Source organism: Notechis scutatus, chromosome 6 (assembly GCF_049901735.1).
Source record: "Notechis scutatus isolate UNSWTSFEM ecotype Mainland chromosome 6, rNotScu1.2, whole genome shotgun sequence".
In the NCBI taxonomy this organism is placed as follows: domain Eukaryota; kingdom Metazoa; phylum Chordata; class Lepidosauria; order Squamata; family Elapidae; genus Notechis; species Notechis scutatus.
In genome coordinates this window covers 24741503-24756247 of record NC_142014.1, presented here as the reverse complement: position 1 = coordinate 24756247, position 14745 = coordinate 24741503, and the positions used below count along the sequence as shown (strand labels likewise).

Here is a 14745-nt window from a genome sequence, read left to right as displayed (position 1 = left end):
CAATTCATTTATCTCTTGATAAATGAAACATTTGTTAAGTGAATTCCACCTCATTTTATGACATTTCTTGCCACCGTTAAGTGAATCACTGCAGTTATTAAGTTTGTAACACATTTGTTAAGTGAATCTGGCTTCCCCATTGACTTTGCTTGTCAGAAGGTCGCAAAAGCGGGATCCCATGACCCTGGGACATTGCAACCGTCATAAATATGAGTTTGTCTCCAAGTACCTGAATTTTGATCACATCACCATGGGGAGGCTGCAATGGTCATAAGTGTGAAAAATGGTCATAAGTCTCTTTTTCCCGTGCCGTTCGAACTTTGAACAATCACTAAATGAACTGTTGTAAGTCAAGAACTACCTGTATATGGAAGATAAAATTTATCCACTATTTACATTTCCTGCCTTTCATTGATTTTTAAATATGTCCAGCTGTGCATCCTTTCATTGTTGTTCCAGTTACTTGAGATATAAGGATTTCGCTACTGTACATCTTACCTGTAATTTTTTTATAACAAGCCAAGACTTATAACCACTATAGTATCACTACATTCTGTTAAAGTGGCTTCAGAAACACTAGAGAACATAGAAGCTTTTGACTCCCATTAGAGACAACTTTCTATTTTGGGCAAAGCAGTCAATGAATGGGTGGTGTCATCTTGCATGGAAGTAAACCATTCCAGACCAATTCAAAAGGAGTCCTTGAGGTTCTCCAATAGATTCTAACATTAATGGAGTTGGAAGGGGCCTTGTAGGTCATCTAGTCCAATATCCTGTCAAAGCAGGAGATCTTACACCATTTCTGACAGATGGCGGCCCAGTCTCTTCTTGAAAGCTTCCAGTGATGAAGCTCTCACAACTTCTCCTTATTTCCAGGTTGGATTTCTTCCTTGATCAGTTTCTATCCATTATCCCTTATCTGGCCTTTGGGTGTTTTGGAAAATAGCTTGACTCCCTCTTCTCTGTGTCAGAGAACCCTCAAATATTGGAACACTGCTATCAGGTGAACCAAGGGGGAAAGGGCAGCAGGGAAAGATTCTGTATTTTCATTGGGAAGGGGTGAATACAGAGATTCATCATCCATTCCTAGCCTCCACAAATGGTTGTGTGTGCACCTTCTGGACAGTGTTGGTTCCTGGCAGTTGGTGGGAGCAGTGTGCATCTTGCTTCATGCCTTCTGTGGGTACATAGACTTGTGCCTCTTATTTGAGTATTGTCTATTGTTACCCTAATTTGAGCTGGTTGCTATTAAGAACCCCTGAAATCCCAGAGCTGCATCTGAAAGTTGGAAATGGGGAAAGTGTCTCTAAATTAGATAATTGTAAGCTCCATCTGTCTGGGTTCAAGGAAGTGAAATGGATGCGTCACCATGCACCAAGTGGTTTCAGACTAGATTAGTAAGCACACACCTTGCACAACTAATTCATTGATGATGAACTGAACCTATATGTTTGATTGTAATTGCTATAGACCAGTGGTGGCAGGCATGCCAGCCCAACAACAAATCATGACCTTCTAATGTCAACAATCTAGTCTTTCTTAGTGTTATCCATTCCTTAGCCCACATCAGATTTGCAGCTTGATAGTACAACTCCCAATCAGGCAAGCCAAAACCTCCTCTAATTCTGGCATCTTGTAAAAGTTTTAACTTTATTCTCGCTTTCTTACCTTGCCATATGTACTTCAACACAATTTTATTTAACTCTTCAAAATAGTATTTTCCAAGCCTGATTGGTATTGTTTGAAACAAGTATAAGATTCTGGGTAGGATATTCATCTTGATTGTTGAGATTCTCCCTATTAGTGATAGTTGTAGATTTTCCCATTTCTTCCAGTCTAACACTATCTGTTGTTTAAGTTTAGTATAATTGTTCTCTTTTAATGTACTGCATCTTGGTGTCAAGTATATCCCCAAATACTTGACCTTGTTGGTGACTTGAATTTTCAATAGGTCTGCCAATTCTTCTCTTTGTCTTAGTAACATATTCTTTGTCAAAATCTTTGTTTTATCTTTATTTATTTTCAAACCAGCCACCTCACCATATGTCTCTATCTTTTCCAATAATTTTGGAGCTGTTTCTAAAGGGTCTTCCAAAATAAAGGCCAGATCATCCGCAAAGGCTTGCAATTTAAATTCTTCCTTTTTAATTTTCATTCCTTTTATGCTTTTATCATCTCTAATATTTCTATTCAACACTTCCAAAGTCAATACAAATAGCAAAGGTGATAGGGGGCATCCTTGTCTTGTACCTTTTCTTATATTAATAGAATCTGTGAATTCTCCCTCTATCTTTACCTTTGCCGCTTGCTTATGGTATATAGCTTCTATTGCTTGAATAAATTTTCTAGCAAAACCCATCTGTTCCAATAATAGTAACATAAATCTCCAATTCACATTATCAAATGCCTTTTGGGCATCTAAGAATATCAAAGCCATTTGTTTTTCGGGATGTGCCTCATAATATTCCAAAGTGTCCAGGATTACTCTCATATTGTCTTTGATTTGTCTCTGGCAGAAATCCATTTTGGTCTAGATGAATAAAGTTATTTAAGTATTTTTTAAGTCTTTCTGCCAAAATTGAAGCAAAGATTTTATAGTCTGCATTTAGTAAAGAAATAGGTCTATAATTCTTAATTTGCAATGGATCAGCCTCTTCTTTTGGAATAAGTGTAATATAAGCTTCTGACCATGTTTTAGGTATCATCTTCTTTAACATAGCTTCATTCATGACTTCTAGCAGTGGAATGCTCAATGATTCTTGTAGTGTTTTATAAAATTCTGCCGGAAGCCCATCTGGACCTGGTGCTTTCCCATTATTTTGCTTCTTAAGTGCTTCAGTTAATTCCATCATTGTTATATTACTTTCTAACATTTTTTCAGTCTCTTTAGGTATCTTGGGTAGATTAGCATTCTGTGGATACTGTTTGACTTTTTCCTCATCAATATTCTCTTGGTTATATAGTTGCCCATAAAAATCTCGAATAATTTCCTTTTTCTCTTTATTACCATAGCAAACCTGGCCTTGGTCATCTATTAATTGTGATATTTTCCTTGATTCTTTCTCCTTTCTCAATTTGTATGCTAACCATCTACCTGGTTTATTTGCATCTTCAAAATAGTTCTGGTTAGCACTTCTAATTTTCTGTGCCAATTCTTCTTTCTCTATTTGGCCCATTTTATGTTTAATTATGTCCAGTTTTAGTTTAATGTCTTTTTTCTGTGGCATTTTCTGTAGTTCTTTTTCAAGTCTTTTATACTCATCTTCTAAAACTTTAGTGGCTTGCCTTTTCCTGATATTCCTTTTTCTTATATAGTCTATTATCAAGCCTCTGGCATATGCCTTCATTGTGTCCCAGACATTCTGAATTGAAGTATCTTCTTTTTTATTTTCTCTAAAGAAAAAGGCTAATTCTTTCTCCATCCATTGTGTAAAATCTTCTTCCTTTAAGATAGTATTATTTAACGTCCATCTCGATCTTTTTTTTTTTGTCCTTTCCATTTAATTGTCATTGGATTATGGTCTGCCCAAGTACTTGTTTCAATGTTTGTTTCTTGAACGTTAGATATTAGTTCTGTTGAGATCCATATCATATCTAATCTGGACCATGATAAATGTCTATTTGAATAAAAAGTATATTGCTTGGTTTTAGCATTTCTTTCTCTCCATATATCTTTTAAATTTAATTCATCTGTCATTTTAAAAAAGGATTTAGGAAGGGTCTTTCTGTTTTGCTTTGTTATTGTTGCTGTATGGTCCAGTTTATTGTCCACAATCCCATTAAAATCTCCCATCATAACTATATTGACATAGTCCAGTCCAATTATTTTCATGTGTAGTTTTTTGTAGAATTCTTCTTGTTTATCATTCGGAGCATAAATTGCAATCAGGAGTGTTTTCATATTATTATCCATTATTTCCACCATTAATACTCTTCCATCTTCATCAGTATAAATCAATTTTGCTGGGATAGCCTCTTTAATGTATAAAACCACTCCTCTTTTCTTACATTGAGTCAAAGAAGTAAATATTTTCCCTAATTTTGGCTGTACCAACAATTGTTCATATTGTTTTTTGATATGTACTTCTTGTAAGCAAATTATATCAAATTTTAGTTTCTCTAATTTGTGAAAATTTTTCCTTCTTTTAACAGCTGAATTAAGTCCATTTATATTCATTGTAATCAGTTTTTTCTCTTCCATGGTTATATCTTATAGTTAGGTTTGGCAGCTCTCGTAGATCTTGGTTCACGTTGTTCTTTGATCTCCACCTGTCCACCTATTGCGCCTTCCTCTTTTTCGGTCCCCATTTGGTCCTCTTGGAATTCAATTAGTGAGACCTCTTTTTCTACCTCTTCCTCTCTCCTTCCAAAAAATTCTACGTAGAAAAGTTCTGCTTTCTCAATTGAATCAATTCTATGTCTCTGTTCTTGCCATGTAAACATTAGTCCTTCTGGAATCAACCATCTGTAATTCACCTCTTTTTTCAGTAACATTTTAGTCAGGAATCGATATTCTCTTCTCCTCTCTCTCACTCTTCTAGGTATTTGTTTTAAAACCACAATCTCCTTGCCTTTATATTTCAACATCTTCTCTCTTGCCACTTGTAATATTTGTGTTTTAATGGATTTTTTTTGTAAATCTGATATGAACTTCTCTTGGTAAGTTGTTTCTCATCGCATATCTTGTAAAGACTCGATATACCTCATCTACTCCATCCATCATCTTTTCCTCTGTTATTTCCAAGGCTTCAGCCAGAATTTCTATCATTATCGCAGCTAGGTTTTGACCTTTTTCTTCCTCTATATTTTGAAATCTGAGATAAAATTCTGACCTGTCCATCTCCCACTTCAGCATCCCACTTTTATCTTGTTCAACCATTGTTAGTCTGCTGTCAATATTTCCAATCTTCTCCTCTCTTTGTTTATCTTCTTCAATTTTTTGGAATCTCTCATCATATTTCACCATCATTTGTTTAATATTTTCAATTTTTTCATCAGTCTTGCCTGTTCTTTGTTCAATATTCTCTGTTCTTCGTTCAATATTCTCTATTCTCTTTTCAATGGTATCTGATTTTGTTTTAATGTCTTTAATGGACAAATTAATGTCTTGGATTCCTTGCATAATCATCTGTAAAGTCATTTTTTCTTGTTCTTTATCTTGCTTTAACATTGTCTGAATTAAGCATTGATCTCCAGATGGTGGGGAGGCGGAAGTGGAAGTTGAGGCACCAGAAGGTATGAGTTTCCTACTCATTTTGAACGTCGAAGTCTTCAAATTCAAGTAGCCAATTATAATCCAAAATGGGGGGTAGAGGTGGTAAAAGATAAAAAGCCCAATAAAAGGAAAGAAAAATTCTTCAGGTTCTTCAAAACCTTAATCCAATTATAAAATGGTCAGTTGTAATCCAAGGTAAAAAATGGAAATAAGAAAAAGAAAAAAGCCCAATAATAATTAAAAAAAATGAGAGAGAAAATTTCTTCGGGTTCTTCACACCTTAATCCAATTGAGAGGTCTCAAAAGTGAAAAATAAAAAAAACAAAGAAAAACCATAAAGATGAACCAAAAATATGAATGGCAAAAAAGAAAATCCCAATAGAAAAGGAAAAAGGAGAGATTCTGAGGCTTTCCCTTTAAAGCAAAAGGCAAAAATAAAAATATTACAAAAATAAAAAAAGTTTTTTTTTCCTTTAAGGAGGAAAAAAAAAAGGAAAAGAGTACAGTAAGACTGGTGAGGGGGGGCGGCACAGGTAAAAATGGGACCAGCCATTCAGTTCAACTACTGGTTCGGCAAACCAGATGTAAAGGTAACTTCTGGTTCACCTGAACTGGCCTGAACCGGAAGGATCCCACCCCTAGTTGTGTTTGACCTTGGGGGGGTTTGGGTGTGGCCAGGCTGGGCATGCCAGGGCAGGTGTGGCCAACTCAAAGTCACTCATGTCGGGGGCACCTGTGGGGGTTGTGGTGGGCCTGGGGGGAGTCCTCCTGCAGCTCTCTGCCAGCAAAAACAGAGCCCAGGAGGGCTGCACACATTTTTACTGGCAGAGGCACCACGGGCCAGTCTTTCGCTATTTCCAGGATGGCCCCATGGGCCAAATCTAAGCACCCTGTGGGTTGAATCCAGCCCACGGGCCTCGAGTTTGACACCCCTGCTCTAAAGTAATTAAGAAACTGGGTAGCAGAGGTTTCCTACAAAATATACATTACAATGTGGCGTCTTTGATGCTTTCTGAGCTGGCTTGTCTTCTTGCAGATGTTTCATTACCCTAACTAGGTAACATCATCAGTACACTGGAAGAAAACAAGCCAGCTTGGAGAGCACCAAGGACCCCACATTTTAAACCTTAGCTACAAATACTTGCCTTTGTTGATACATTGCAATGAATATACAGCAGATAAGCATCACCAGAATGGTCTTCACCATAAAGTGAAGGCAAATATACGTGCCCCAGGGCAGGATGTTGCAAGGTCCAATCTGGATCAGTCCCTGGGACCAGTCTTCTGAGCTTTTGGACTTGTGCTGGAGCCCACCCTCAGGGAACTTCTCTCTGTGTGCTCTGGGCTAGTCTCTGTGTGTGATGGTTATATGGTGCCTAGTTGTGTGTGTGGCTTTTTAGTTGTTGATTTGGTCTTTGATGGATGGCTATTAAGCTGTTGGATGTGGTTTCCTTGCATTGCCAAGTCCTCACCTCCTGAGTACTTAATGGTAAATGAGCACTCCCACTCACTGACAAAGGGCCAGGCTTCAATCATTCTTCTGGCTGCTTTTGTACCAAGCTAGAATTAACTGATTAACAGAGTTGGAAGGGTCCTTGTAGGTCATCTAGTCCAATCCCTCACCCAAGCAGGAGACCCTACACCATTTCTGACAGATGGCAATCCAGTCTCTTCTTGAAAGCCTCCAGTGATGAAGCTCCCACAACTTCCGAGGGCAACTTCTGTTCCATTGGTTGATTGTTCTCACTGTCAGAAAGTTTCTCCTTATTTCCAATTTGAATCTCTCCTTGATCAGTTTCCATCCATTATTCCTTGTCTGGCCTTCAGGTGCTTTGGGAAATAGTTTGCCCCACTGTGGCAGCCCTTCAAATACTGGAAGACTGCTATCATGTCTCCCCCGGTCCTTCTCTTCCCTAGAGTAGCCATGCTCAGTTCCTGCAACCGTTCATCATATATTTTAGCTTCCAGTCCCCTAATCATCTTGGTTGTTCTTCTCTGCATTTTTTTTTAGACTCTCCCTCTCAACATCTTTTTTTATCACAAGGTGACCAAAATGGGATGAAGTATTCTAGGTGTCGTCTTACTAAGGATTTATGGAGTCATATTAGTACTTCACTTGATCTGTAGCCTGACAAAACAGAGAAGTGGGGGGAAAGGATGTGAAATATAAGTGCCAGATGATTCACAACACAAAACAGAACAACCATCATTTGGAATTTGTAAAGTGGGATGAAATATCCATCATACTGATAAGTAATTCCTTCTGTCCCATTCTGGACCCAAAATGAAATAGTTCCATCCGTATCATCCCAGTCATTTAGGGAAATAGGAAATAGGAGGGTGGATGACAGGATAAGGAGAGCCAGATACTTGGTGACCCAAATCTTAATCCTTCTTACAGGGATTCCTCATCCAATTTAAGTAAGAGGGTTGAGAAGTCTAGCTCCAGATATCAATTTCTGTTTCCATCCGCTAGTTCCTGTAACATTCAAACTGTGGTAAAACTGAATATGGTCAGAAGGTAAACCACGCCCATCTTACAGAACCAAACATGATAGGTAGCCTAAAAAGGTTGTATTAGTCCCCAATACAACATTCCAAGGTACATGTGACTTTCAGACCAAAAGCATTTCACACCCCTGCTTTGGGTTGACCAAACACAATTTCATCCACTGAAAGCATCCCACTCCTAGGTGATAAAAGGTGACACAAAGGATTGTATATGCCTTATTTTTGGATATGCTAGTGTGTTTCCCCCAAAATAAGACCCTGTCTTATATTTTTTTTGCCACGAAAAAAGGCACCAGGTCTTATTTTCGGGGGATGTCATCCACTGACTAACCTCACTTGCGCACGTCGCCCCTGGCCTCCTTTTCGCTGTCAGAGGCCTTCAGGAACTTCTTCTTCTGCGACTGGCAAGGCTTTCCTGAAGGCCTCTGCAGCTGATAATAGAGATCCGGATTGATCCAGAGCTTTGATATCAGAGGCCTTCAGGAAAGCCTTGCCAGCCTGGCTGGCTGCAGAAGAAATGGGCCGGCAAGGCAGGTGTTGGAGTGTAAAAGGCCTGGCTACAACTATCCAAAGGTAAGTAGTAGGGCAGCTCCAACCCACTACCCCCACCCTAGCTTAATTTTTATCTGTGCACTCAAGAGGCCACAATCTTAATTAGGGCTTATTTTTAGAGAAGGGCTTATATTGGGTACACATGTAAAAACCAAGCTAGGACTTACTTTCAGGGTAGGTCGTATTTTTGGGGAAACAGGGTATCTGGCTGCAGGAGTTCCAGCTGCAGAAGTTCTTCTTTCATCAGCTACTCCTTAGCTACTAACAGTAATTTTTTCATGTGTTCTGACCAAATCAGTGGAATGACATTAAAATAGAATAGCTGGAATCAAATGGAGCGAAGAATGTTAAAGTTTGGCAGAGGGATTATTCCAGGATTATTTAATTTTTGATGTTACCTTGACTATTACACAAAATGGCTTCTGAATAATAAATGTAGCTTTGGAAGAAAATTCCTCATTCGACTAGGTGATCCCCATTAACCAGGGCAGTTTTCTGGGTTTCTGAGAAACCTGTTCATATCTGAGACTACTGATGTATTTGTCAAGTGAAGAATGGTCAGATGGACACTAAGAAGTCCAGTTCATGAATTATTTTCTTGACTTTCTTCTTTTAGACACTGAATTCTCTCATGAAGGAGGGGCTGTAGATGGCTGTCCATTTCCTTAAACTGGCATTGCTTATCCCAAAATCCCATCACCAATTGCCCAATTCCTGGAGAGCCCACAGAGAGTCCTGTTGTTTAAAGGGGAAATAACTGTGTTTTATTTTGGAAGGAAATTCAGGGGCACCTTAAAACTTGGCCTGCATTCACTTAGCTGGGTCCTTTTGATGTACTTGTCTAAAAAAATATTGCATTCCTGCTTGAGTGCCTATGGAAAGCTATGAAAAGTCTGTTGGAGGGAAATAGTTGAGTACAGATAGTCCTCAACTTACGACCGGAGCCCAAAATTTATGTTGTTAAGTGAAACATTTGTTCAGTGAGTTTTGCCCTGTTGTAACAACCTTTTTTGCCACAGCTGTTAAGCAAAACACTGCAGTGGATAAGTTAGAAAGACGGTTGTTAAGTGAATCTGGCTTCCCCATTGATTTTGCTTGTCAAAAGGTTGCAAAAGAGGATCATGTCACCTTGGGACGCAGCAATGGTCATAAGTATGAATCAGTTGCTAAGTGTCTGAATTTTGATTGCATGATCATGGGGATGCTGCAAAGGTAGTAAATGTGAAAAACAGCCATAAGCCATTTTTTTCACTGCCATTGAAAGTTTGAATGGTCACTAAACGAACCATCATAAGTAGAGGACCACCTGTATGTGTTCCTCCCCTCCCTCTGAGGAACTAAAACAAATTCAACATTCACCATCTTTATTTGTTCTTCTTCCTTCTTCCTTCTTCCTCTTCCTCCTCCTCCTCCTCCTTCCTTCCTTCCTTCCTTCCTCCCTCCCTTCCTTCCTTCCTTCCTTCCTTCCTTCCTTCCTTCCTTCCTTCCTTCCTTCCTTCCTTCCTTCCTTCCTTCCTTCTTCCATATCCATCATCGGATGTTGGCAATCATGTTAGCAATTCTATTTTTATCAACAGCCGCACGAAAAAAGTGCTGCTGAGTTTTGTCCAAACCGTTCCCTTAGATTTTGAAGCCACAATGTTCTTCTTCTGCCTGAACCTCGTTTGCCTTCAGTCTTTCCCTGGAGGATTAAATGAAGTAGGCCGTAATGCTTCCTTGTTAATTAATCAGTCAGAATAGAGCTGGAAGGGACCTTGGAGGTCTTCTAATCCAACTCCTTGTTGTATACTGCATGATTCAAAAAGAGGGTTGTGAAAATATTTACAGACCCTTCACATCCTGGACATAAACTGTTTCAACTCCTTCCTCAAAATGACGCTATTTTTCAGCGGGGAGGCGCGCACGGCCCCGACGCCCAGCACCAGGGGCGCCCGCCCAGCCCCACCCTCGGTGCCCCTCCTCCTCAGGGCCTGTCCGCCCACACGCCCACCGGGGTGGCTTCCGCCCCCCCCCCGGCCCCCTTTCACCCCCCCCGCCACCCGCCCGTTCACCACGTCGCCTGCCGCCTGCCTGCCTCTCTGGGCAGCGCTGAAAGGGCGAGTATACTCAGCCGGCCCCCAACAAACAGACAGGCAGGCAGAAGAGCCGGGGAGAACGCGAGCGGCGGGCGGGGGGAACGCCGGCCGGCCCCCCTCTTGCGCTCTGGGCAGTGAAGAAGCGAGAAGCGACAGAGAGCGAGCCAGAGGCGGACGGCCGTGCTCCCCCCCCTCTTCTTTGCCTTGCCCACCCAGCATTCACCAAGGCGAAGCCGCCATTTTTATTTATTATTTCCCAGAAGAGGCTCCACGCCGAGCGCCCGGGTGGGAGCTATAGAGCACTGCACACCAGAACAACTAGACACAAGGAGTTTTTCCCTGAAAGCCATCACTCTGCTAAACAAATAATTCCCGCAACCCTGTTCAACTATTACAAAGTCTGCACTACTACTACTGTTAAATCTTGTCATCACTCCTTATCACCCATCCCCTCCCACTTGTGACTGTATGACTGTAACTTTGTCGCGTGTATCCTTATGATTTATATTGACTGTTTCCTAGTATGATTTGATTGCTTATTGTACCCTATGACTATCATTAAGTGTTGCACCTTATGATTCTTGACAAATGTATCTTTTCTTTTATGTACACTGAGAGTATTTACACCAAGACAAATTCCTTGTGTGTCCAATCACACTTGGCCAATAAAGAATTCTATTCTATTCTATTCTATTCTATTCTATTCTATTCTATTCTATTCTATTCTATTCTATTCTATTCTAGCAGGAGATCCTGCACCATTTCAGAAAACTATCTGTCCAGTCTCTTCTTAAAAATCTCCAGAGATGAAGCACCCACAACATTGGTTGCTGAGTGACACTGAAGTGGTGACCTGGGAGAACTGAAGGCCATCTCACTACTCATAAGGGAGAGCTTCCCAGTTACAAAAGAACAGTGTGGATTTCTCAAGAGGAAATCTTGTGAGGCCAATCTGACCTCATATATATCTTGGGATCATGTTCTTACTAGTAGGTGTGGTGATACCACATATGTAACCTGCCTTGATCTGAGCCAAACACCCTGCAATAAAATGATTAGCTAATATGACATGGATGGAAGAACAATTATATGGGATTCCAGCTGGCTCAGAAATATTGGGGCTAGATTCATCTAGCGAAAGATTCTTAAAATGAATATAAATGAATATAAAATTGAAGCCAGTGGCTTTTCTTTTAAGGTGATTAAAGAAGGGGCTTTGAAAATAAATCTGGTGGTGAAAATGGTGGACACCTGATACTGTACCCATCGTGCATTTTCAATTAGAACCATTAGAACCAGACAGGAGGTTGTACAACTTGCCTCATGGTGTAACCGGAACAATCTGGAACTGAACACACTCAAAACTGTAGAAATGGTGGTAGACTTTAGAAGAAACCCTTGTTGAGGTAATTCCCCATTAGAAGAAATGGAGCAACGGCAATACTTTCCAACAGAAGGAAACAGAGATACTCACTCAGACACACTCTCTTCTGAGACTAAGACTAAGACAATCCAGGTTTCTGGCTCCATCTTATGGCTGTTTGAAAAACCACACCCAATTGCAGTTTTTGCAATCTCTTAAAGACATAGTACTAAAATGTTTATCCTGGTTTATATATTTCTAACCCAAATACCTGTTAGGTGACATATTCCTAACAACCCTCCCATACTACCACCTCTTACAATACTAGACAACACAGTATCAACAGTAGAGACCTTCAAATTTCTAGGTTCTATCATATCACAAGACCTAAAATGGACACCTCAAAAACATCATCAAAAAAGCACAACAAAGAATATTCTTTCTGCACCAACTCAGAAAGCTCAAACTGCCCAAGGAGTTGCTGATCCAGTTCTACAGAGGAATTATTGAGTCTGTCATATGCACCCTTGTAATTGTCTGGTTTGGCTCTGCAACCCAACAGGGCAGACACAGACTTCAGAGGATAATTAGGACTGCAGACAAAACAATTGCTACCAACCTGCCTTCCATCGAGGACCTGTATATGGCATGAGTCAAAAAGAGGGCTGTGGAAATATCTACAGACCCCTCACATCCTGGATATAAACTTTCAACTCCTTCCCTCAAAACGACGCTATAGAGCCCTGCACACCAGAACAACTTGACACAAGGACAGTTTTTCCCCGAATGCCATCACTCTGCTAAACAAATAATTCCCTCAACACTGTCCAACTATTTACAAAGTCTGCACTACTATTACTATTAATCTTCTCATCACTCCTTATCACCCATCCCCTCCCACTTGTGACTGTAAGATTGTAACTTTGTTGCTTGTATCCTTACAATTTTTATTGATTGTTTCCTAGTATGATTTGATTGCTTATTGTATCCTACGACTATTATTAAGTGTTGTACCTTATGATTCTGGACTCTTGACGAATGTATTTTATGTACCCTGAGAGCATTTGCACCCAGACAAATTCCTTGTGTGTCCAATCACACTTGGCCAATAAAGAATTCTATTCTATTTCCATTGTCTGTAAGCTGTTGGGAGGATAATTATCTTGAAATATGTGGAGGAGTCTGTGGTATATAGGTATACAACAATGCTCAAAGCTACCAGTCAATCTGATTCTTTTCCTAATGAATCCCTGAAAATATCAAATGGATGAAAATGTTGGTCCTTCTCGGAAAAAAGGTTCTTCTGTATTCTTCAGAGTGCTTTTCCTAAAACTCCTATCTTGACTTTTTTGACTGCTTCTCACCAAGGCTTCTTTCTAATCAGTTTGTCAATACAGGTCACAGATCAGTGATGGAGAACCTTTTTGGCACCAAATGCCCAAACCAGAACACACGTGTGTGCTGGAAACCCAAAGACTATCTGGCTGGTGTGCATGCATGCAGCAGCCGCTAGTCTTTGGGTTTCCAGTGTGTGCATGCACACTGGCCAGCTGGTCTTCGGGTTTCCTTCTGTGGGCACATGCACTGTCGCCAGTTACTCTTTTGGTTTCCGATGCATGCATGCACACCGGCCAGCTGGTTTTTGTACACACCAGAGCGCTGGAAACCTGAAGACTAGCTGGCTGGTGCACATGCATGTGCTGGCCAGCTGGTCATTGGGTTTCTAGCGCATGTGAAGACCAGCTGACTGGAGTGTGTACGCACGGTGGAAACCTGAACAGCAGCTGGCAATGGCACACGTGCCCACAGAGAGGGCTCTGCGTGCCACCTCTGGCATGCGTGCCATAGGTTCATCATTACAGTCATAGACAAATACAGCAATAGCACTTAGACTTATATACCACTTCACAGTGCTTTACAGCCCTCTCTAAGCGGTTTACAGAGGAATCTTCAGTGCTGATGGACAAAGTAGTTCAGGGTTATGGTGGCTTCAGGCTTCACCACTGGATATTTTTAGAAGGTATCTCTTACATACATTTCTTCACAATGGTGGGAAACCAAATACTGCATTCATTGAGAGAATCGCATGAAAAAGGGACAAATATTGGGAGAATTCCACACAATATTGGGAGAATTCCACTCTTAGCCGCAGTGGGAATATAGGGAATCAACTCTCAACGGACGATTTGAAGACCTTATGCAAGCTGTGAGAAACCACTTCCAACTTCCCCCCCCCCCCACATCTGGTGGGATTTTCTCATTGCCTTGCAAGAAAACTCACCCATATCTCCCCAGCACAATGAGTTGAGGCTGTCTGCAGCACAATTGTACTTTGGTGGTGTTTGAGATCTGAAAAGAATGGAAATAAAAGGACTTTTATTAAAAAGTTCAGAAGATATAGGTCAGAAAGAACAACACTGAAGTCCTACCATACCATCCATGGGAGCCTCAACACCCATAAAAAGGGTTCTTGTTTTTTGTTTTTTTTTAAATCAAAGCCACTCTTTTGATTTTTGTTGTCCCCCTCCCCTCCAGCCCCACCCCCATTAACTTTTACTGTCAGGGCTCCAACAAATCCCCCTCATTCAAATCAAAAGTCTCTAGTTGCATCTCAGAAAAAGTAAATTGGTTTATTAGAAATTGCCATGTTGGCGCATGGCTGGGTGCAGCCAATACAAAATCGCATCCTACATTTCCCCCTTGACCCTGGTTTTTCCCCCAGCCCCCTGGATGTGACTTCTCCAATGGGACACATCCGTCTCCAAGAGTCATCCATCATCCTCTCCAATAACCTTCTTATGCTCCGACAACTTTGGGCTGCTGAGTTGATTATCTAAGCATTTCAAGAATGCCTTGTTCCCCCCCCCCTCCCTTTTTCTGGCAGCTAAAAAAGACAAAGGAGTATTTTTTTTTTTTAGTTGACAGCACGTTCTTTTCTCTTGGGACTTCCAGGGAAGAAATTGCACAGATAAACTTTTTTTTTTTTAAAAGGTTATTTGCTTCACAGTTACAACAACTTCCAAGTGTCT

The 14745-nt window shown here is 40.6% G+C and overlaps 1 protein-coding gene across 1 annotated transcript in view; it reads right to left on the bottom strand.

The window, feature by feature from the left end:
* The window catches only part of LOC113419738 (fatty acyl-CoA reductase 1-like), a 57366-nt gene extending 43339 nt beyond the window's left edge, over positions 1 to 14027 (bottom strand). Inside the window, exon 1 of the mRNA XM_087969544.1 lies at positions 13998 to 14027. Coding sequence (XP_087825670.1) covers positions 13998 to 14001 — 4 coding nt within the window. The 5' untranslated portion in view covers positions 14002 to 14027. The remainder of the gene's footprint in view (positions 1 to 13997) is intronic.
* Between the last annotated feature and the right edge of the window lie 718 nt (positions 14028 to 14745).